We start from the raw sequence: 25794 nt of genomic DNA, 5'->3' as shown, positions 1-25794 counted from the left end.
AAAAAAAAAAAGGGAAAAAGTTTCAGAAAAGAGCAATACACTGCACTCCAAAACACATTACACATGACTATTACAGCTCTCCGTGCGTGCACAGGGACAGGATGTGTGGCAGTTGGTTCACACAGCAGTGCTCAGGTAAGCATTCCATCAAACCTTAAAAGACTTCACTGAGGGAGAAGTAATATGGCTGAACTAACCTCTATACTCCACAGAGAAAAGACACATTATTTTATAATCAAATAAGGCATCTGATATTAATGAATTCCTTTTTAAATAAAGGAATGCTACAAAGAGGAGAATTTGAATTTTTTTTCCTCAAAGTCACACAATGGCAGAGCCAGGACTAGAAGCCAAGAGGATAGTACTGGACGTGAACATTCTGTGATGTTGGACTTAGGTTTTCACTTTTGGGCAGTTAATGGTTTAATAGTTCTTGTTCTATAGTTACTTTTTAGCTTTGTGTGTTCTTTTCTTAGTATGTTTCATTCATAGAAAACAACAAACCCTTCCACCCAAATATTTAGTTGACTTGGGACGCTGGAGATTGTTTCCTGTTTTTTTTTTTTTTTTTTTTCCTTTCATATAATGTTTGTGCAGTATTAGAAAATTCCAAGCCTTAATTTTTCAAATTGCAAAAAAAGAAAAAAAATCAAGTGTATATGTGTGTGTTGGGGGGGGGGATACAGTTTCTGGGGCCTTTTAATTAGTTTTACCTTATTAGTCTTTCAAGTAACAATTCGATCATCTTCCCCACAGTGCCGAGCTCCCCTGGGCACAGGTTCTGAGATCCACAGTTTCACCCATGGCAGGGGACTCACAGCTGTGAGGCTACAGCCAATAATCCTGGAAGCACTGACTCTACATATGCCAGGATTGGAGGAAAGCAGAACCTGCACAGGATTCAATGAAGTGAGGGAAACGAGGCAGAGAAAATACAAAATATAAAAATAAACACTACATTTTAAAAACATTTCCTTGTGTGCAAACCTCCAAGGCTTCCCTTAACTGCGTGTGCACCATGGTGAAGACACAGGCGGGAAGGAGGGTGGAATGTAGACAGAAGTCTGTATTTTCTTCCCTGGATCAATGACTGGAGAGTTAGCTGGGAAATCTTGTAGCATCACAAGGCATCTCTTACATTAGAAAAATGTGGTGGAGGGATGTTACTCTTGCAAGACATGTTTGCGCATGGCCAAAGTGTCTCCACAGAGGCACAGGAGATAAAGTTTGTGTGCTGAGATCATCTTGGCTTCAGGTTCTGCCCCTGCCATTTACCCATTTAGTAACTTTGGACAAGTTAACTGTTCATTGCCCAAATGCATAAGACATACATGCCTCACTGGGTAGCCTACGGAATAAAGCAGACATGGAATATGGTGGCCACCAGCAGGAGGGGTTAACATCTCCAGACCAGACACATCTGGAGATGTACCTCAGGCCACTTTCTGCATTCAGGTTTATTTTAGACTAATTCCATGGCCAGGACAATTCTGAAAGCTCCTGGGATATAGCTAAGAAACAGACTTTAAAGGGATCATGCTTTCCAAACTTAAAAAAAAGTACATTCTTATATTAGTAATGGGAGGCACTATATGTAATAGTTTCCTCTGTCTTGGGGCCAGTGTACTCAGACACATAACCTGAATTTTTTATAAATTAAAAGCCAGATTTTTTGCATAAGACAGAGTAAAATAATTCATTCAAATCCAAACAAATATCTTTTGTCTTTGTACTACACTCAGTTTCTCTCATTTTCCTTCTTCATATAAACTTTAGAACCTCAATCTAAAAATATTCATTTTCCAAGGAAATGAGGATAGGGCTCGCTTTTCTTCCTAGAAGGCCCTCCATCTACCTATCTCCTTTCTCTTCCATCAGTCAGTGATAATTTAAGGGTTAGAATCAAGACAGCTACAGAAAACCTTTCCAAGGAATCATTATTTTATGCCTACGTGAACACTGCTAATGATCTATATTAGTTGCGTAGAAAGCTTGGTTAAGTCTTCAATAAAATTAGTAGCATGCCCATGCATACATATTACTGCAGTTACAGTTTTATAGGTAAGTCTCTGAGCCTAACGATAATTTCATTTCAAGGGAAGTCATTCGTATCAGGCAGTTCCAATTTCAAATAATTCAATGGGAAATTGGTACTTAAAACTGGAATCCTTCTGGCCATAAGCCCTAACAAGGAAACAAGCAGAGGAAGCATGCATCCGTCATTCTAGACCCAGAGCAAACACCGCTCTCATTTATTTTTACTATTGGTAGCTACAATTTTTCATCATGAGTCAAAAAAGCAGAATATGCAACACTTTCCATTTGATGAAGAGGTTATTTCTTTCTATCTGTTCTGTTTAATCTAATGTTGGCTTAGGCTCATTACATGTCACAGGCTTCCTATTGAACTTCTGCCTAGGCACTACATTTTTCAAATTAAATTAATAATTCAAAAACGCAAAGGTTACTGTAAACAATTTAGTTTTCTTTTCTACATGTGATTTCCTGCTGTGCCCTAAGCAATATAAAAAATTAATTTAAACCTGAGTCTTCAGAAATTATTAAATATTGACTCACTAATCCTTTGCCTTAGGATTTTATAATTGCTTGAAGAAAACTGATTAACCTGGAGGTTAATTTAAATTTTCAGTTGTATTAGAGAAAAAGCATAATAAAATAGCTTTCTTTCACTAAAATTATATATCCACTGCTATTATAGCTTCTGCTAAAATTTGAAGATATTCAGGATTTTATTCTTTAGGATTTTGGGCTTGTTTATGCAAATAAACTCAAAGACATGGGCAGTCTTGTTTTTCTGCATTTTAAGATTTCTAAATGAGTTCTGCCAGTGCCAGTTCTAAATGGGAACAATTTAGTGTCTGACTTTTAATTTTAGACTTACCTTTATAAATGTAGACATTTTTTTCACATATGCCAATCCATATTGTCACTGAGCCCTTTGTTCCTTATTCCCAAGTTTCCATGGGCAGTAAGCACACACACAAACACACACGCAGTAAAATCTCACACTTGGTTGGAATCTATGACAATTTTGTCATAGGTGGAGTGTGCCTTTATTCTACCATTAGCAATACACGTGATTGGTAAATACATGACTTTCACAGGTTTTAAAAGCATTTAGAAAGAAATCCATGAAATGACTGATGCACTAATAACATGATTCAAAACTTTAAAAAATATCCAATAAGTTGACTCATTTTGAGCATGTGCCTAAGCATTCTAAAACTGTACTCTTTTAAAATGTTTTATAAACTGAGCTATTCTATAATTAGTTCCTTTTACTTGTTAGTTTCTATAGGATGTACTTGGTCCATATTGTCTCTAACTATTGAAGCTGTAAATGCTTTTTCTTTTCTTGGAAAGTCTATATATTAAGGACTACCTATATACAAACATACACACATGTGTACACACACATACAAACACAAAGTCCATAACCCACACTGCATATTGATGGACACAATTCTATCAATTAGGAATTGTGTCAAGATAGGCTGATTTTGAAGCTGACTCAGCTTGATAGCATTTTCCTAGGAAGTACTATAAATGTTATTTTTTAAGACAAATGGTTGTCTTATAAAATATGCATTTTTTCTTATCATATTTTAAACCATGCCCCATAGGACATTCTGACCAGAATCACTTGCAAATTCGACTATGTAATTTATCTGTCAACAAGCATTTAAAAAATTATAGACATTCTTTTAGAATGTTATCCTTCAAGAGAAAATGTGGCTTGGTAAGATTTAATGGTTTCACTTTGATAATAGGGACTCTTTTTTCCTTGAAAATTTATATTATTCTCTTCAGACGCTAAGTCTACAATTAAATTTTAAATGACCTCTGTAATAACATTTTCTAACCCTTTTTTTCAACCTTCACTGCTACTTGAACATAAAGTTCTTTCTTGGTGCAGCAAAATTTATTTTCTTGTCTTCCACACGGGAGTTTGTTGAGATAAAAAATGAGAATTTCAGACATAGAGGTTAAAAAATTTAACTGTGGGCAGAACAATTGTGGAAAGCAAATGTCTGATTGGAACCTCTAGCTTTCCAGACACCAGGCATCAATAATGCACAGTCATTACATTTTTTGGGGGGAGGGGTAAATATGCTTCTATCAATCTTGGTTAAATCAGGTTAAATATGAATGATAATTTCCTGGATGTTTTCCAAAAGTGTCACTAAAATCTTACTAAAGATTTTATTTAAGGATTCACTCTCTGGACTTCACAAATAAAGAGTTGCTATTTTTAAGGGATCTCTTATGAAAGAGAAAATGGTCATAAAGTGAATGAAAACATTGTCTTTGCTTACTCTTCTCAGCTCTAACTGCATTACTATTCTGGGAAATACCTTCACTTTTTGTGTTTTTCTTTATAAAGTGACCAAACATTGCCTGCACTGCACAATGAAACTATGTAACTTAAGTGTTCAAAATTTTTATTAATTTCTAAAATTTGATGCTATTGTATTTACAGAGCCAAGTGGATTTGCTACATCTATGCTATTTGAATATCAGCACAAACTGCTAACAAGAATGGCTTTAAAGTAATCAATAAATTTTTTTGGCTTTGATTTTTACTTGCTATTCTTATGTATCTTTAAAAATCTATAGCTATAGAGAGAAATATCTTGTTCAATAATTGGATATTATTTAATTAGTTATGAATAGAGTGAAGTTTGAAAATTTAGCAATGTCTATTTTTATAATAGAAAATGATCTGTGATATAATCTTTGATATGTAGTTTATGTAAATATATAGGAAGCTTCACTTCACAAAGTGACCGCTATGGGTATAATCTTGCCATAGTGCATTATAGAATTCATTCTCAAAACTTCCACGACTGTTAATGTAATCCTATTCTTCTCATGCCTCATAACAAGGATTCTTTTAAAGCCCCTAAATGACCAGCTGTGTCACTATGGTGTTATATAAATTTCAACTCCAGTGATCTATGTGGATACTTTTCAGGGCGAGCAACTGACAGTAGAAGACAAGTCAGGGATTGCTAAATCCAGTCCACTGCCTAGTCTTTTGGAAATGGAGATATCATAGGACACAACTTCATCCATCAGTTTATGGACTGTCTATGGCTGCTTTTATGCTACAGTGGTAGAAATGAGTGGTTAAGACAGTGATGGCACCACCACAAGCTCTAAAATATTTGCTATCTGAAACTATCCATAAAAAATTTGCTAACACTTGTGCTGAATGGATAACCAAATGGAATTCATTTTGAAGGAAATGTTTTGAAAGCTCTAGAACCAAAAGCTATAATCCCAGTTCACAACAGCAGGACAAATAAATAGTTTAGTTATCCATGCTGTTATAAACAATGTGAATTGGGTATTTTAGGAATGATGTTCAAAACACCATGGAGCCACAGAAATCCATTAGAATTTCTCAATTCTGCTTGTAAAAAATACATACATATTCTAGAGCTGAATCACTAATTTTAAAATAATAAATATTATTTAAAGTAACAGTAATTATTTTCCTCTTAAAATCACCTTTGAAACTAACATAATGAATGCTAAAATAAAAAAATCCAAGCCCCAAAATGATTATTTAAACTAGCCCTGAATTACTGATTCTCTTAGCAGCAGAAATAGAAGCCAAGATAGTTCATTTGCTGTGAAATGTTTGTTTTTAATTGTCCTACTTATGCTTTCTTTTAAATGCCTACATGCAAACTATTTGGTTAATGAAGAGAAACATCTGAGCTCTTTTTATGATGTTTATTTGTTATAAAGAACACACTCTGAGACCAAGTTAACTTACCATCATTTCAAGTGCATATTGGTTACAGCTTAGCAACACCCTTTTCAGGATGCTGACATGGATACAGAAGATGGACTGCCCAGGGCAATGATTTTATTTTACCAATAAAAGTGAGACTTTTAAATGCCTTTATTATAATTTCACTGCTTGATATTGACTATCATTTTGCATCACATTATGCAGTATCAATTTCGGCAACATCTGGAGCCTCACACACCTATTAGTACCTCAGAGCCAACTAATCACAAACAGAGGAAGTAATACAATCGCTTTTGTTAATGTTCTCATGCGACAGGCAGAGGCAGTCAATATTAGACCTGGTAAAACACAGCTAGCTCTAGGTGAAATCTGAGGGAGACGCAGCAACAAGAAAGCAGCACCGACTGAGCATGCTCCTATTCAGGCAGAGACAGAAAGGGAGTGGACGTACTGTAGAAGCTGGCCATTACGTAGTTTTGGCAGCGATCACCAGTAAACTCATTTGGGCACCTGAGAGAAGAAACAAAAAACAATGGTAGAAAAAAACAGAGAAAAAGAGAAGAGGTGAATATATGCTAGAAAGAAGCTCCTTCAGTGTCTTTTCACTGACCTTGGTGAGTTCACCCTCAGGAACTGAATCTTTGTCCTAATCATGGCTTTCAGGCTCTGGCATGTCCCCCATATAGTTCAAAATTTGGACAAAATGTACTTCCTGGGTTTGTATGACAGAAAGATCCCGGCATTTAAAGTGACGGCTTTCTTTCAAAGGGAAACTTAAAAATTAAGATCTGACATTATAGTGATCTCAGTTTTGCATTTTGATGGTTTTGGTCGAAGATGTTGGAAGGAAGTGTTTTTGGTTGGCTTGCCAGCCTCATGGGCAGTCCTGACTGCCATTCTGTCATACGTGTGACTTTAAGATCTATGTAGAAAGACACTTAAGTAGGATCATGGTGAAAGGGTTCATGCTCTTGAGTGGATAAACCACAATTAGAACAAAAGGAATCAGTTACAACTGAGCTGTAAAAGCACCAAGTGGTAGTGACTGTTGCTGTACTTTGGGGGAGAAAGCAAATTTCAGATTATTTTAACATACTTTCTTGGATTTGGACTTTCATGGGCACATTCTCAGTACATCTTGCTCCAGTGAATCCAGGTTGGCACCTAGAGGGCAAAAATGTGATAAGCAATAGAATGCCAAAGACACTGAGCTTTCAGACTGGCAATTTTCCTCCTATGGAATATGGAGATTCCTAAAAATGACCTGGTACTGAACAACATAAAGGAAAGACACAACAGCCAGAAAACCATGTCTCATGAAAATGGTGGGGTATGATATTTGCTGTTTTTTGCATCAATCTTCAAAAGATTAGTTAACTGAAATTCAACTACAGTGACATTGAAAGATGAACAGGGGTGGCAAGGCAGGGGCTGCCCTCATTTCCCCTTTGGCACTGAGCGTCGATTCTTCTACAGTACTTTTTTTTTTTTTGGTACCGCGGATCGAACTCATGACTTTGCGCTTGCCAGGCAGGCGCTTGTGCCACTGAGCTATATCCCCAGCCTTCTTCTATATTAAAGCACTGGCTTTTGTAAGAGTTCAGGTGGTTCTACCCATGGCCTTAGTTATCAAGCTAATGCAAACTTTCTAATTTTATCTGCATCCAATTTCATACTTATTTCACAGCAATTTTCTAAATTCTAAGTTCAACCAAACAATAGAAGTCAAGCATTTTTATACTCTAGCAATTAATGACAAGAAAAACTACAGTCCCTGTTTCTTAGAAGATTTTACAAATTAAGTTTCATTTTTTAAGTACTGAAAGACAGAAGCAGGTTTTTATTAGCATATATTTCACTTAATGCAATTATTCCAAATGAAAGATATTTAAATGCCTTTAAATTTAGAAGTTATTCTTCAGTAGAAGTATTTTACTCATGCCATTTTTGCATTTAAGGTAAAACTATTTTGAAATTACAAAAAATTTACATTTTATTCACTAATTTATGTTAACTTAGAAAATTCTAGAATTTTGATACAGTATTATTTTGAAGGTCCTGCAGTGGGGATCTGCTCAGATATGAAAGTCCTTAAAAACTGCTGATTTTGTTGCTATTGTTTTAGTATCTGAAGTATTTCAGTTTGGACGCACTTTACAGTATCATATTTTAATAAATAAGGGTATAGAAGTCTCCTAGAAAGCAAAGGTACATATGAAAAAACATTACTTGAATGTTTCATATTTATAGTCACAATTTTAAAAATATTGCCACAATTTTTAATAGTCTACCAAAATCTTCATGCAAAGCACCAATCTACATATACTTTAGCTCTGATAAATGTTACTGCACTGACTTTGGTCAAAGTTCACCGTGGTTCTAAACATGGCCTTTGTTATCAAACTAATGCAAACTTTCTAATTTCATCTGCATCTAATTTGACAGCAGATACCTATATGATTTTATACAACCCTTTCTTCTCCAAAGTAAGAATACATATTACCATTTTTGCATCAAGGAGATATAAATAAAGCAATTGTTTACAAATACAAGAGTGAATTTTTTTTCCCCTTCAAACCAAACTCAATACCAAAAACAACCGTCATCAAGTGATTTGGTACCATATGAAGAACAGCCTGTAAGATAAAATATTGGCAGTTTCCTATTTTTTTGCTCCATGAGAATTTGTACAGTATAATTATGATCACTAAAATCTTATAAGTTTAATATAATAAACTTAAACAACAAGTATCTTGTACTGATACAGCTCTTTGGATCTCTTTAAAACACATTTATACAAATGAACTGATTTTTTTTTTTTTATTTGCAATTCTTTCGTTGCAGGAAATTCTGGAAAAACTTACCTAGAGAAATATGTGCAGAACTATAAACATGAAAGAAGCCTGCTTCTCACAAAAAAGTTATGCTGCATGGTTCGGTAAGAATGTATACACAAACATATATGAAAACTAAGTGGAAAACCTCCATATAACTTATTTGACAAAGTAATTTCTGAAGAAAATAGTTTCATTTGTTTATTCATGAACGCAGGACTATAAATCAATATAGACATAACTGATCCTTGAGCAGATAATTACAGAACTAAGGATATATTCTATAATAACTTTTATCTTACCTGATGCCACTCTTGATAAAATTTAAATTCTCCTATTGAGAACACAATAAAATAATGAACATAGTGTAAAATATATGAACATTCTACTGCTGAGGGACAGGGATGGGGGATACGATTCATTTAGGGTTGAAAATGCTATCATTAAAGTATCAGGAAATGAACAAATAGCTGCAGAATCATGAGTTTCTTAAGAGAAGGAATTTATTTATTGGGAAATTGTCACTTAGGCATCTTAGATGCCATATGTGCAAGTAGTAGGCACAGGGCTACATAAATGGGGTCAAAAGTCTTACCTTATCATTTTTCCATTTATTATGACATCTAACTAGCATTATGCCTATTGTGAGATCCTATAGATTATCTGGTATAGTAACATTCAGACAACTTAAAGTATACAAGTCCTGTTTTGGAATTATCAGCTGCATCTGAGCCAGAACTATGCTTTTGCATCTGTCTCTCTTCACTTAGGGGATAAAGTTTCTTAGTTATTTCCTAATGGTACAAAGCCCAATGAGTATGCAAAGTGTTTTCCATGCATCAACAGCATCAGCATCTCCCAGAACCTTGTATAGCAGAATCCCAGGTCCCAGTCCAGAACCACTGAGGAGTTTGCGTTTTAACGAGGTGCCTAAGAGACCTGTATGAATGTTGCTGTTGAAGATGTAAGGGACCCTAAACTGGAAGAGACACTGGAGCCTTAGTCCCTCCATTCTGGCACAAAGTATCTTGCTCTTTGGACATTTGACTTCATTGGGCCTTTCTTTTCTCAGTGATAAAATGAAAGGCTGTAATTAAGTAGTTATCAAAGATCTCTTTCACCACTAAGATCTCTTACTAGTGAGATTCTAGGAACTGATGCTCAACTTAACATAGGGAGTCCTTGTTAGGAAGTCCTACTATCATGTTTTTTTCTGAATTCGTTACCAGTCAGGGACAAGAAAACTCAAGAACGTCTAAAAATCTATTTAGCTTAGTGGTAGAGCACTTGCCTGGTATGTGTAAGACACTTAGTTGGATCCCCACCCCACTAAATGATTGAATGAATGAATGAATAAATAATTTCTGATAATATGTATTTGTAAAAGATAAACATAAAGGAAAAACAAATTATAGATCCTCAAGCAATTGAACTACTCAGCCACAAAAGGCATTATATAACTTTCATTGACACCTAGAGTTGTTGCCAAAAAGCCTGGAGGAAGTGGAATCTGCATGGAAAGCACATGAAAATGAGCATCTATCTGATCTGTAGCTAGGGTGCAACTCTATGGAATTAACCCTAAAAGAAGGAAGCTGACTTTTCAATATTTTTTTACTATCAGCACTGCACATTAAGCATCCAACCTGTCACTGTTTTGGAAGGTAAGTGTAAGGTAAACTTAATTTAATTTTGAACAGCATGAGCATATTTCAAGAACTTTATTTCTTAGAAAAATCAAAGGAATTGAATAAGAATCAAATGAATGCTGTATTTCAAAAACACCTATACCATTTGCTTCATTGATTAGAAAATAGAAATAATTTTTTAAAAAAATTTCAGCATTTGGTATTAATGTAATAATGCTTGCTTTATTTTTCTAGATATATATATATAAACATGATAATATTTTTTCTAGTTTTCTAAAACTATATGTATGTATGGATACTATAAAACTATATATTTTTTCAGTACTAGAGATGAAAAGAAAATTTCATAAGCAAGTATAGATTTGCCAAGTATAGATCAATCTTGAATATCTATCTTTTATCTTTATAGTTTATGATATTCTTTTCTGTGGATTTTCAAATGGTATTTTTATAGGAATTTCCAGTACCCTCCTCACAGATTTCTTTCCCCAAGAAAAGCCTTTTAACGCTGTGTTTACAAGTGGGAAAAAGGTTCTATGATTCTTTAAAAGCAAATCTTTATCTCAAATTTAAATGTTACTGAAATACCAGTTTACCTAGATTCAATAAAGTATTATAGTGTCTTAGACAAGACTTCTGCCCAGCACTAGCAAAATCAAAACTGGCTTTAAAAAAATTACATTTGCTTCAAAGTGGCATTTATTTTAATTATGTTTTCTCAGTCTTACCTAGTGCTAGATGGTTTCATTTTAACCCAATATTGAAATTGTTTCATCTTAACCCAATATTAAGATAACCTATACAATGAGGAATGTCTAAATTTGCTCTAGCCTAGAGTCTATGAATGATTTATCTAATGTTATATATCCACACTGTACATGTATGACCCAAGCTTTACATTAGTTTTAAGGCAGACTATTTTTCTTTCAGCCACTAAGTAGCTCCTAACAGTGAAGTTCTCTATCACTTCTAAAATCATGGCTATTATATGGATACTGACAATGATATTCATTGGCTTAACTAAGCTGAGAAACATAATGACTTAACCCCTTATAAAAACTTTCAATAATGACAGTGTACTATGAATAATCTGATATACTTACTATGTATTCAATCATAGATGCATATACTTCAAGAACCAGTGTAATACTTGATATATTTTGATACTCAGCTGAAGAAATTATTTCCCTTTTTTTTTTTGCTGGAGATTCTAAGCATATTCAAAGATATTCACAGACCCTGCCCCCCAGAATGCTCTGGCTACCTAGGGTTGGATAATGTATCATCATGGTCAGTTTATGAACCATCTTTGACATTCTTTTTGCTTCTTTCCTTTTATTCTTGGTCTCATCTTTACCAGCTCTCCCCTGAGCAGAGGAGAAGGGAGAGAGTCTACTGCTGACCCTCCCTTTCTCTTTAGTCATCAGTCCACAATGAAACATTTGAACAACTATTAAAATACCTTGCCAACAAAGAAGAGTCCCCATTTTCTTTCTGCTTTGTCAATCCTAGCTGTGGCATTTCCTTCATACTGTACAGCATCTGAAATTATTTATTGGGTATCTTTGTCTACAAATAGGAAGTGATAGAAATGTCAACAAATATCTATTGACAAGTACTAGGTGCCTTGCGTTGGACCTTAGGGTCTCCTGTTGTCATTCTGTAAACTTGAGATGGCATGGTACACAATAACATGAAGAGTGAGGCCTGTTTTTCTACAGTGTTGCATTGCAAACTCGCTCCTCAGCCAGCTCAGCCTTCTGGCTAGAACTCGCCCACTCATGGGCTGAGTATCTGTGTTGTAGATTATTTTTTTCCCAAATGTATTGTTACTATTAGTCTGCATTTTTCCAAGATGAATCTTACTCTGTTATCAACCTGTAAGTGGAATTTCTTGAAGCCTGTATATGCTTTTCTAATTTACGCTTTAGTGTTCTTTACAGTATCACCTGCAAAAGACATTTATGTCCTCAGGAGAAGGCCCTCTTTAACATCATTAAAGAAAATATTAAATACAAGAATGTTCCAATAATGCTTCCTTCAAATCTAACCTATACCTCCCCATCACTGCTGAGCTGGTATGTCTCCTCCCATTTCTTTTTTATTAGGATCCTGGGATTAGTTTTCAATCCATGAGATAACTGGATACATATAGTGGCCCCATTGGACTCAAGGGTAAATATTGGCGAAAAAGGTTCTAAGTTGTCCTGGCTCTCAATGTTGTACTTCAATATCTAGGAAATACAATCCCAGTAATGAGGGCGGCAGGGCTTAGGAACTAACTCCTCTTTGTGTGAACCTTGGTGCCCTTCCTAAAGCTTTGTTTGCACAGCTTGTTCTGAAATGCTCGCCTGCAGACTGCAGTCCTCACCAATGTTTACTCAACAAGATGTATCCTTAAATTAAGGGACGGGGGCGGGGGACAAAGCAATTTCATCAGATATTGGATCAATCCACATCCTGTTCATCTCCACATCACTGTGACACAATGACATATTGGCTGCTAATTTGTGGTTTGGTCTTTGGTCTCTGGAGAATGTCCCTCCTGGTCTTATCACACAGCTTAGAGATTCAGAGGAGTTTTGTCAACCTATCTACTCTACTGGCCTCATTTTATGATGAAGCATCTAAATAGTTCCTTTTAAAAAATCATGTACTATACGTATTTCAAAATGGCACATTTCATCTAAAATAGATGGTATGCACCCCAAGGTGAGGACCACATGCTCTTTTTCCTCTCCTGCAGAAGCTCTATTTACAACTAGTTCAGGTTCCCACTATCCATTCCCTTAGTTTCCTAATATCCTTCCCAGCACTCAGCTCATCAATAATTTATAACTGAATCAGTTACTTGAAACATGATTGCTCTTTGCAATAACAGCCATGGTCTGCATGAGGCAGAGATCAGTATGGTTTTGTGCAGCCCTTCCTTCACCCTCAGCATGAGTACAGACCCTGCCACAGGGAGCTGAGTAAACATATATGGCTGCCTACCTGATCTCAGAGAAAAAGATCCCACTTATTCAGAACACTTGTCAGTCTGTCTGATTTCAGGCAAGACAACACCCAAATTGATACTTACAAAACAAAAAAGGTTTTAATCTACTTTGGAGAATCAAAGTCAAAATGAGTTTATAAATATCTAGGAAGCAGCCAGCAGGATTCTATATACATAAAAACAAAAAACCAGAAGATACAGCTGGATGAACAGCATGGTATCGAGATCCCATGAATCCCACCACCTTCTCTCTGTACCTGTTAAATGCTACGTCACTCAAGGACAGAGAAGTTTTACAGAAAATTATCGTGTCCACTCTGAAGAAAGAGCTCATGCGGGACTGGCACTGGGGGTGGAATGTGAGGTGATTTATAGACCAGAATAAAATCTAGCCCAGCATATATTTTTCTCATGTAGTCCAAATTTCTCTTTCTACATCCATGATGATGAGGCTGTTGGACACATTTGTGAATTTAAATTCTCACTTATTTAATTATGTTATGCAAGCTACTCATAAATATTATCAACACTGTCTTCATCATTATTTCTATGCCAGTGCATTATGAAAACTTTCTCTTTGTCTTAATCTCCCCATTGTGCCAACCTCTATGGCTAAACATCTGCTGTGTTCAGGGGGCCACTCTCCTGCTCCAGAAACAGCTATGGCCCCTATTAGATCTCACAATTGCCAAGACCTCTGCCTGGCCTTTAGGGTTCAGAAACTGCCTCCACCATTGAACTTAGTTTTTTTGTTTCTTTGTTTGTTTGGTTGATTTTATTTCCTAGAATGAAACTGCTGGTCTAAGGTAGGCAGTTCACTGTGTTTCACAAAGAGATTACTCAATCTCAGTGCCCGCCTGGTGTACTGGAAAGACTCCATAAATGGTGGCTATATCTATAAAAATCTTCTCCTAACATATTCTCATCTTTGCATTCCTATTACCTTAATAGTCAGCACTATACCTTTGGAATATATTCTCAGGTACTTTAGCTATTTCATTTTCTTAAATGAACTAAGTTCCTAGGGGACCAGAAATGATATCTTCTATTTTCTCTGTTTTCAAAAATGCCTGGCATATAGCTGTTCTATGAACAAATAATTAATACTGAACTTGCTGAACTTACTTTATTATGTCCTATTTTTGTGACTTTGTCTCCTTTCTATAACTGCCTCACATATAACAAATCATGGGGCTACAGTTTTCTAAACATTAATTGTCCAAAATCACAAAAGTCCATGTTTGAAGGCACTGGTCATCTTTTCAAGTATAGTTTGTGTTTTTTTTTTTTTTTTTTTTTTTTTTTTACACCTAATGAAGTTAACGATTACAGATATTAAATGATCTGCCAATTGAAAATTACAAAGCTATCTGGTAGCTTTGCCTTATCAAATAAAAACTGCTATTGTTGAATAAAATGAAAAATTAGGACTTAAACATGAAAATATCATCTGTTAAGACAGGTGTATATAATTTTTAAATGTCAGTAAAAATGTAATAATCCCACTAAGAAGAAAAAAAAGCCTTGCTTCCCCAGAGTTGAAAGTACTTTAGCAGAAATGAACTCATTTAATTTCACTGACTCCTTGGGAAAAACTTTGGAGAGCATATTAACTCTATGTTATAAATAGAGATTCTGTCCAGAGAGTTGAAGTGAAAGGACTAATGACTGTTCGCTATAATCAGTGGTTAAAACTCTAATCCCCTCATGATGAAGCCATATCTGTCCTTTGGACAATATTTCAGATTTATAAACAGCCTGATATAAAATAGTTTTTAGGTTTAACAAACTGCATTAACATCTTCCAAAACAGTTTTGAAAATGGTCAGAAGAACAGTTTTAAGAATGAAAGCAAGGAGGAAAGTCTGGACAATCTCACATTTAAATGATCTTATTTCACTGAACCATATGACTACATATAGCATCAGAGGGTAAAAACTGGAATCCTTCTTTCCTCATCTTTCCATAATCTGGAATAGTAACTGTTTATTTCCTCAGGATCAATTTTAAATTACTATAGAGTCAAGAGGAATATAAAAGATGAGAACCATCACTCAAATTCCCACACAGTCCCCAAGGGCAAGTCTAAGTAACTAGCAAACCTCTCCTCTGAGAAGCGTTTAACTGTTATATGGTTAATCCATTTGGAACACCTTGTTTGCAATGAAGAAACAAAAGAGATTTGCTGTAAAATCTTCTACTTCTACTCCCAAGAAGACAACAGTGGATTAGGTGACCAGAGAGACTACTTGGAAACTTCCAGGCTTGTGGTATTTCTGAGTCATGTCTTCAGTAAGGGATAAAGCTGATTCTGAATGCTGTGGCTCATGCTTCAGCAGTGTTTTGCTCTAGACAAATAGGTCATATGGAAACTATGAACTAGCTTCACTGACAGGACCATGATGAGCCAGTACAGCGTTTTTATGTTTTTTGTTCTATTCAAAGGGTCTAGTGGATAATATATTATCATAAGATCTGGTCTATTATGTGTCATTGTTTAAATTCTAAGTAGTTACTACTTTTAATGGCATAGATATTTTTAATATGGGAAGTTTTTCCTTTATTTTTTTTTTTTTAAGAAAAATACGCTTTCATTTAACAAAAAAAACCAGAACTATTTTGGACATTAAATATACTATAATTCTTCCTTTAAGGTACTAATTTACTTTGATGTACCAATGAGATCATGGTCCAAAAAGAAAGAAAAAGCCAGGCATGGTGCATGCCTGTAATTCTAGTACTCTGGAGGCTGAGGCAGGAGGAGCTCTACAAGTTTGAGGCCAGCCTGGGCTACACAGTGAGACCTTGTCTCAAAACAAACAAAATAAAAACAAAAATAAGCACCATAAAAAGGGGGATGACACTGTCAAAATCATAGACATTAAAGATTTTCTTTTTAAAAAGATTCAATAATTATTTACAACATTTTCCTAAAATATTATAAATATAAAAAACAGAACAGAAGGAAGAAAAGAGAGACAGAAGGAAAAGAAAAAATAAAAGAAAAGAAGAGAGAAAAGAAAGAGAGGGAAAGACGAAAGGTGCAGTTTTCTGAGAACTAGAAGGCAACAATGATCCACGAGATGATTCATTTCTGGGATGCAGAGTATTCACGGTTTCCCATTTTAACACTTTTTAGAGAAGTAAAAAATAAAAACTTTTTTAAGAAACAAGTACTTTTTTCTGGATTTGGCTTAAAATTTAATGAGAAACCATGTGGGTGAAGAAAGATTGCAGTTGTTGGCACAAAACCAAAAAAGAACAAATGAACAGCATTTAGGTGCATGCTACATGTAGGCCGTGGGAGGGCTACAGAGTAGCTGAAATTAATACGTGGAAAGTAAGTGCACCGGTTCCTTAGAGGTATTCAGAAACTATCATATGTACTCGCTCAGCCCATAAATCTCCGCAAAGGCTATGATGAAAAATGATCGTATTTCACTATTAAAATTAAAATATAGTAGTCTCAGATGTTTTTCTAGGGAAATAAAAACATGAAACATAGATAATATGGGTACAACTGTTTTAAAGGGGAAGAATTTAAAGACCTATAATGTAAATGTTTTTCAAGGAGATTTATTGAAACACAATTACATTGTATGCCTAAGATTAGGGAAAAATAACCAGATTTCTCCATATAATAAATGAACCCCATATTTTACAGATTATAACTCTTGGCTTGTTGTATTTTTCATTTTGATCCCAGAAAATCCCAGAGGAAACTATAAAACGTGTTCATCCCAGTTCCATATGATCAATTTGGGGCTGCCTGCTTTGTGCTGTAGTCATTGCATGTCAGCAGAACTGAAGACTAAAACAGACAGATTTTTATTTTGACGTAGGCATATAGATTTGAATCATTTTAATGATCAAAAAATGAATCTCTAAAATTATATTTTTTTTTAGAAATAAACATAGGTAGCCAGGTGAGAAATTCAGATCTGAAAGGAATAATTTTTTTCTGCATATTGTTTCTTTTTTATCTTGCCTTTAGGTTTATATAAGACTGATTTATAACTGTTCCCTGTCTCCATGAAAGAGACTTTCAGTAATTGAGATTACAATTCCACACTTCCAGTTCCTTGCCTTTTAGTTAGTCTAACAGGCTCTATTTGCTTTTGTAAACTGTCTGTCTTCATTGATAAAACCAGCTGAACAGCCACCACCACATGTCCTCTCTTGGCACTGCCTCTCTTCTTTTAAGTAAAGAGCTTCTAAGGGCAATAAAGGAGCAGTTTGGGAAAAGATTTGTTCCCAGTCACCGGGCCCCATGAGACACAGTACAGACAAACCGTTTCAGGACAGCTCAAGGGGCAGCAAAAACACTGCCTACCCACTGGCATGCTGGCTGTCTGTTAGATTTTAAAACATACGTCTTTTAAAATGTACTTCATTACTAATAAATATAATTAAGGCTTTTAAAAAAATTGGTAAAATCTTTATACACTGCTTATATAACATAAAGGAAAATGGCCTTGTTAAATATGTTTTGTGCCTTTCTCATTTTGCCAGTTGTTTTTTTAGGTCAACTCCCTGCCTGACCTTTAAATCACGTTCTAGGGCAAGAAAAAGATTTTAAAGTTTTCTTCCTTTAAGACAGTCTCTGCTACTTTTAGAACAATGTATTCCTTGCATGTTTCCAATTATGGACGGCCTGTAAAATGTGTTAGATGTTCTACATTACATTTTTTTAAGAAATTGGTTTTAAAATATCTTTCTTTGGGGACATAGCCATTGGTACACAGCAACATAAATGTTTATTTTCATTATTTCACTAAGATATAAAATATCTTTTACTAATATCAGATAATGAGTCCACATACCCCACATCCAGAATAAATATTAATAGGAGACTAAAAATGCATGCCACAATAAACATGTATTTTAATGAGTCCTATTAATTTTTACCATAAAGTTTAAACATTTAATGTGCTAATAGTAGCACTGTTGTGTGCTACTTGAAGAAATAGGATAAATTTGGTATTTCTTAAAGGTGAGTCAACTCCTCTAACTCATTGGAAAAAAAGAGCCCAGTCTAGATCTATCTAAAGTGATAGCAGTGTATGAAGGAATATTGCCCACTACAGAGAACAGTGTTACACACAAGAAATGCATTTTGGAACATATGCAAATTGCTTTTTTCCCCACTAGTAATTTCAACCTGAAATTCATGTTGACAAGTACTTATGGAACAATAGGTAATCACAAAGGTGACGACGGATGTCTGAATATGGAATCTTCTGCCATTTTGCTTCTTTATGTTCTCTAATTCATTTTGAACTTGAACATTGGGGTTAGGGAGAAACATTAGCTTTTAGTGCAATTAATCCATTGACATGGAGAATATGGATATGAAGATTATAGCCCTCCATGATATTTGCATATGTCTTCTGAGTGATAATAAGAAAACCACAAAGAAAATAACATTATAAATATGAAGGTAAAAATAAAATCCAAACACAAAAGATAAAAACCCCACACACACTGAAAAGAGAAAAACAATTCTGGATACAACAGAGGAGGTGACAAATGGCATAAACTTTTTAAAACACTCTACAAATAAAACAGCATTACTCAACAGGATGCAATGGAATTGGAAAAAGAAGCAACGATCCACATGATGAGACACAGAATCAGCCGGAAGAAGCAGTTATGGATATAAGCCAGGGAGGGGATTTCTTTTCTTACTTGCACAAGTATCTTGAGGGGTTTGAAAGGTCTTTCACCATGAAACACTCGCCACCATTCACACAGAACGTTTTCTCCTTCTCTGCACACTTCACAAGATGGCTCGTCCCAGTGGTGGATGTAGATGTAGCTGCATAGGAGATAAGGAAGAGGAAATGTTCACATCTACATTCGTTTAAAAGCAAGAGTTCATATAAGGTACAGCCAACTTGCCTGAAGTTTCAGATCACAAACAGCAGCAAAGAAACTATTTTGTGGTCGTAATACATAGAACACAATTAACTAACAGAACACGATTAGTAGAACACAGGTAATTACAGAATACATTAATTTAATTCCAACTAAATAGGAAAGGGGACTCAAAATTTTTTTTTTTTTTTTGGTTTTTCTCCGGTACCGGGAACCGAACTCACGACCTTGCACTTGCCAGGCAGGCGCTTTGCCACTGAGCTAAATCCCCAGCCCCTCAAAATTTTTATAATCATTGTTTTTATCTTTTAAAGTAGCTGCAAAAAAGAAGCTCTCCTGTCACTAGGCACAATCCATTTTAAGGATGGTTCAAAGGTAATGGTGTCAAGTTATGTTGATGAAGCTCCATAAAATATTTTTTTTTGGAAATTATGTTTCATGTGTATGTTGTGTTTTTCTCTTTTTGCAATACTGGGGATTGAAAACAGTCTTTGTGCCTACTAAGCAAGCCCTCCACTACTGAGCAACCTCTCCAGTGCCAACTACATCTTTAAGACAATGTATAGTCAAAAAACAAAACCAAAAACAAAACACACAAGGATACAAGATAGTACATATGCTCCAAATGAGAAAATATATACAGTTAATTGAACATACATTGACACAGAAGTCAGAAGTCATTTACTTTACAATTTCTATTTTACTCTAATTCTTCTACTCTGAGGGTCATTGTTTAATACCTGACTGACAAACTTCTTTTGGGAAATGAAAAGACACTCTAATACTGTATCTTAACAAATGCAGGATAAAGCACTACAAAATTTATCTATCTGGAACTAGGAGCATAGAAACAAGCCTCAGTTTTGGCGTCCAATATCTTCATGTGATAACCTGACATTCATTTGTCAGCCTTCACAGTCACATGGAAGTGAAGTTGACGATGATATTAATTGTACAGATTAAATGAAGCCAAGCTCGGCTCTCAGGCTCAAAGGGCTTTCAGTATCAGGACTACCTCTCGTCACTTGCATTGCTGGTAATGCTATGGGCAGTGCTCAGTCTCAACCAGAAAAAGTCAATTTATATAGTGTTGATACTGATACTGTCAGGATGAGAAGCAGAACCAACATCAAGGCAATGAAGATTCTATTTATTTTTTCAGGAAAATATATCCACCTTGAGGCATATTTTTTTTTCCTTCTTTTCTGATATACTCCTGCAGATTTTTAAAGTCTTGTCTTCCTTATCAATTTCTGTTTTATTATTTGCATGTAAATTTTGGATGTTCTTGTTGACTTGACCTATATGTGCCATTTTCCCCTTGTTATTTTGCCTTTTTTTCTTTTTTTTGGGGTACTGCGACTTGAACTCATAACCTTGGGCTTGCCAGGCAGGCACTGTGCAGGTGCAGCTGAGCCATATTCCCAGCCCTGCCTTTCTTTTTATTTCCTTCAAAAGTTCACATTTTCTTGTAATTTTTAACCCAATTTCTGCTACTTTTCTTGATTTTCATTCTACTGGAATGGAATAGTCAACATCTGGTTATTCAGTTTCTTAATTGCTTTCTTGTTTCTTGGGATCCTGTCTAAGACATGTGCAAGTACCATTTCACTGCTCTTAGCATAGCATTTGGGAGTAGCAGCTAAGATCAGTCCAAAAGACCTGGACTCTGCCGACAGATCTGGTTCAAATCTCTTTCCCTACGAGCTTTGTGTCATGAACCACCTCGCTGCTCAATGTTCCCATTTAATAAACAGGAATAAAAGACATCTGAGAAGATTTTTTTATGGGGACCATAGATAATCTCGGTAAAGAAATTGGTAAAAAATGTCATTCAGTGAATAGTACCAAGTATAAATGGGAAAGAAGGGAAGAATCTTAAGATACATGCTATTCTTGAATCAATTAACAACTGGGTCACTTTTTTTTCTTGTGAAGTTGGGGATTGAACATGTTAGATAAGCACTCAACTACTAAGCTGGAACCCCAGCCTTGGTCAATTTTTTAATAAGTTCAACAAAATTTCCTTTTCAAAATGCCTTTCAAGGTTTCCTTTATAGGTCTGCAAACCAAACAAAGGAATGAATGGAGCACGAGGAGAGGTGATTTTACTATTTTTTATCAGCTCTAATGGATGGAAAAATCAGTTTAACATGTTTATCAGAATGAAAGAAATGTAACATGCATCTTTTGGTCTGCAAAAGCATAGAGTGGACACTATTCCTATATTTCACATGGCATATAATTTAAACACATCTTCATGTGAAAGACTTCATATGTAGGTGCTATATGTTACTGTCTTCATCCATGGCAGTGCTTGTAAAAGATATTAGAAAGACAGTTGCCTGAACTGTGAAAGGTTTTGTGCTTAAGACTGAACTGCTGACAGCATTCCATGCAATGACAAATTCGGCTGGGTATCCTTTCTACCCCTGTGACAGCACCGAAGGGACCACATGCAGCGTGCTGTCTCCATGCTCCTGCAGAGAATGCTGAACCACGCACACACCCCAGTGCTGTCTGAATCCATGACAGGTCGCTAAGGATCTCTCCTCACCCAGCTGAGCAGGAGACATGGCACAAGCCTCCCAGAACAAATCCTGAGCCTTTTACAGAAAGCAGAACTAGCACCCCACCACAAATGCATACACTCCACATACATGGTAAACTGCTCACAAAAATTGGCCATGAGACAAAAAACAGATATCCTGCTCCCTTAGATGTGTTCTCTTGTGTGATTATCAGAACAACTAAGAATAATAAATACATATTAAAATTAGAAATAACTTTTCTTTTGCACCTTAAAAATATTTCTCCCTGAAGTGAGTATTCTTTTGTAATGCTATCCCAAAGCACCTAGAGTGAACATACTCTACTGAAAAATTCTTAGATTACTACTTTAAAGTAGCAGTGGGACATTTAATAGTAAAATATTCATTAGAAGGGCAATGAAGTAGCATCTATCTCACACAACCATGGACTATTGTACTTAGTATTTTTATATTTTAACAGTGATAATGTAAAGAAAAAGTCATGAGTTTTAACACAGCAATTAACTCCCAGGTGAAGCAAAGTGTGAACTGACTGGATACAGCTGCTCAGAACCTATAGCCAAGCACAGACTAAGCTGTAACTGTCAGAAGTCCAGCTAGAGGTGGTGCCACACACACTCTTCAGGTGCTCGCCAGTTTCCTTTTCCTCTCCTCAGTTGAACACAGTGTGCTGTCAGGCCTAAGCAAGTCTATCAAATTTGCAATGAAAGCCTTTCTCTTTGGCTTACACACACTGTATCGCCAACTCAGTTTCCATTTAGTAATTCAGCCAGAAAACAATGAAACAGACAAAGCAGGCCCTCCACCAACTGTGGAAATACTATTCTTTCTAGGGGAGCTGAGAGGAGTTTATTAGAAGCAAAGCTGAAGATTTTGCAGGTAGAATGTATTTCCATACATAAAAGATGCCCCCTTGTAACCCCACAGGTTATTCCAGGAGAAAATGAAATAGATTTCACTCATTCAGGGCTTGGTAAACACTGTCTCCTTCAGCTTTGTGATCCCACAATTTGGGTCTTATCTGCTTATAAATGGAAATTAAGAACACTGCTAAATATGACTCCACTATTCTTATGTTTGACATTTATATGAATGTTTCATTTTAAACACATTTTCCTTGGTAAGTTAGCAACTATAGTCCTGTAAGGGAAAAAAGGATAAATAAAAGTATAGCTTAATACCAGGGAATACATGTCAGAGTGTTTTACTCCCGAGCTGGTCCGTCTTGGCAATACAGTTCAGGACCAGTGATCGTCCTTCAAGGGGCTGGCTAGCTCTCTCACCTAACCAGTGATACAGAGACTAAGATCACCATTATTGTGCCTAAAACTCCTTTGCCACACACTGGGACTCCTGCCTTCTCTTCTTTCCTCCTTCTTGCTTCTCTTTCTAGCTTGCATCCCTCCCTGACTCCTTTCCTTCTTCCTTTCCTTCATCCCTCCTTTTCTGCTTCCTTCCATTCTTTACTCATTGTCCATTATGTGCAAGAAATAATGGTAACCACTGAAGTTACTGGAGTTCAACATTTTAAGACCACTCCAACTCTCCCTAAAAAGAAACCTTCTTAGGTAAGATGTAGTAAGATGAACAGGAATCTTGAGAAGAATCAAGTCTGAGTCCCCAGGGTGCCAATTACCAGCCATGGGATTCCTACCTGGTGACCAGCCTCAGAGAATTCAGCAGTGACAATGAGATTCGGGCATATTGTGAAGTTTGTTAAAATGGCTTTATCTTACCCAAAACTGCATACTGCTGCATGATATTGTAATTATCATTACTTTCATAAATACTGGACAAAGAAAAGCAAAGAAGTTATCTGTCCACACTCTGGTATTTTACAAAATCAAACCTCATGTTATTTCTTAGGAAATTCTTCAAAACATGCAGAGAGATGGCCTAGTTTTGAAGGGGAATACTGGAATAATTGTAAAGCATTAAGTAAATATCAGTAGTATAGCTGAACTTCATTGTAATTGCTTGGCAATAATTTATAACCACTAAATTATAATGTAACAGCATAAAATGATATTAAGAAAAATTCTGAGTAAACAGCTAGAAAGCATGTATCTTGAACACATGATTATTTCTACTTTCAAGATCTAAATAATTCTGTAATATTTCTGAGTAAATTTTCAAGTTATATGAATTAAATGTACTTACTGTATTGGATGCAATTATATAAAACATGTCCATATTATTACATAGAACATAATATAAGCTTGCTTATAAGGTAAAATTCTGGAAATCCTACCATTATATATTTTTGTAAAGATATAGTATGAAAATTTAATAATTTGTTTTCTGCTTATCACTAAATACTTCCCCCTGGGACAACATTTCTCTATACACTATTTCCTATAGCTTGTGGGGATTCCTTCTCCTCTCTTCTCTTCCTGCTCAAGATCAGCTAAAATTGAAAATAATCTTGAAAAGGATGCTACTCTCCTGTTTCACCTCACTTTTCTGCAGTGCTGGAGATCTAATCTAGGTCCTCTTGCATGCTACCCAATGGTTCTACATTCTCAGCTCCATTTTTGCTTGTTTTAATTGTTTTCCTTATCAGTGATCTATACAGCACCCACAAACCATGACTCTTACACAAAGGAGAGGTGCTGATAAGAAGTGGCTCTATTTTCCTTTGACAACTAGCAGGAATTAGCATGAGTCAACACTGTAAGCTCTAAGGAGCAATCATTAGATCTGTCTTGCCTGAGTGAGAGGGTTTTTAGGAGAAGTCTTAATGATTTCTTGCATATATTAAACTATGCAGTTGTCTCAACAAAATATGCAATTTTCAACATTTTAAATATTCTAATATTAAGCAGGCAACCATTACAAAAATTACAGATTTTTACCCTTACCTGTGATTGCTTCAATACCTATGTATTTAGAAATCTGCATGTTTTCTTGCTCTTTGGTTTCCCAGTTTAAAAAAAAAATCTACAATTATTCTTGCTCAGAACATGGCTCCTCTGCAGTTAGACACTAAAAGCACTTTGCAGAGAGGAGAAAATGCTTAGTTGGCTCCTGAAAGCGCAGCTCTAGAGCAGAAGCTGAGCAGGAGCCCAGCTACCTCCTGCAGCTTCTCCAGATGCTCAGGAGAAGACAGGTGCAGTCATTAGTTTTTCCAAAGGAAAAGAGCCAGACGTGGAACTACTGAAGCACTGTCATTCTGGCTTGGCATTTTTTTCTCTGCAGTAATTCAATCTTCTGCAGGAGAGCAAATAAGTACTTGAAAGGAAAAAAAAATGACAGGAGGTGATAAAAGACATCCTCCTAGACTTGGAGGTTACCAGTGCCAATGCTGCAATGGAAGGTAACATCCTATTTCACTTGACCTCTCCTTTAAAGAAACAAGAAGGGTAGCTGAGAGTACATTCAATGGTAAAGTGCTGTCCGAGCACTTTTAAAGCCCTGAGTCTGAGTTCCTTCCCAGCAGTAAAGGGTGGTGGGGAGGGAGACAGAGAAGCAGAGAGAGACCGAGACAGGGAGACAGAGAGACAAAGACAGAGACAGAGACTCAGACAGAGACAGAAACTATCCTGAGACCACAAATGGAACCAAAATTTTCAAAAGTAGAATTAGGGCATCCGACTTTCTTCCTTTACAGACTTCAAGGCTTACCTACTAAGCTGGAAGCATTCAGGGATTTGTAGAGTACCTAGCAGCTGACATTTTGTCCAAAGAACAGGTTGACACCCAAGGCCAGTGGGGATTAACTGATTAACTTGGGCTCTGGCATCATTTAAGGACATACAGTATGATGAGAGTAGAAAGGACATTAGCACATTTTAATTCATCCTATATTCTAAGAGGCTACAAATCATTGCAAACAAATAGTTCTACCATCTTTAATGAAATAGCTCTAGTTATCAATTCACAATATACAAAGGGCAAGGTTGTCCAAGGTCACACAAGTGAATTAGGAAACCCTTGTTTTTTGTTTTGTCAAATGCATGTACTGAGATTTAAGTTGGTTTACTGGATTGCCTTAAACTACACTGCTCCCATAGAAGCTTTCTGGGCGGACCTTGATGCTATTCCTTCCTTCTTAAGCAGAATGAAGAGTGACCTTTGGGTGCTTCTCCTTGCAGAACAA

At 35.9% G+C, this 25794-nt stretch overlaps 1 protein-coding gene across 11 annotated transcripts in view; it reads right to left on the bottom strand.

Moving 5' to 3' along the window:
* The window catches only part of Nrg1 (neuregulin 1), a 1027681-nt gene that overhangs the window by 13295 nt on the left and 988592 nt on the right, over positions 1–25794 (bottom strand). For 5 of the 11 annotated variants that reach the window (XM_013521521.1, XM_005398395.2, XM_005398397.2 and 2 more), the window contains 2 exons: positions 18955–19084; positions 6882–6949 (listed from right to left, as the gene is read on the bottom strand). In XM_013521521.1, the coding sequence (XP_013376975.1) occupies positions 6882–6949; positions 18955–19084 (198 nt within the window). Of the gene's footprint in view, positions 1–5749; positions 6296–6881; positions 6950–18954; positions 19085–24556; positions 24638–25794 lie in introns of those variants that run through there. The other 6 variants (XM_005398394.2, XM_013521522.1, XM_013521519.1 and 3 more) reach the window with 3 other exon arrangements.

Source organism: Chinchilla lanigera, unplaced genomic scaffold (assembly GCF_000276665.1).
Source record: "Chinchilla lanigera isolate Chin_1 unplaced genomic scaffold, ChiLan1.0 scaffold00062, whole genome shotgun sequence".
Taxonomy (NCBI): Eukaryota; Metazoa; Chordata; class Mammalia; order Rodentia; family Chinchillidae; genus Chinchilla; species Chinchilla lanigera.
Note: the sequence above shows the minus strand (reverse complement) of the source record. Positions and strands in the feature narration are given on the sequence as shown.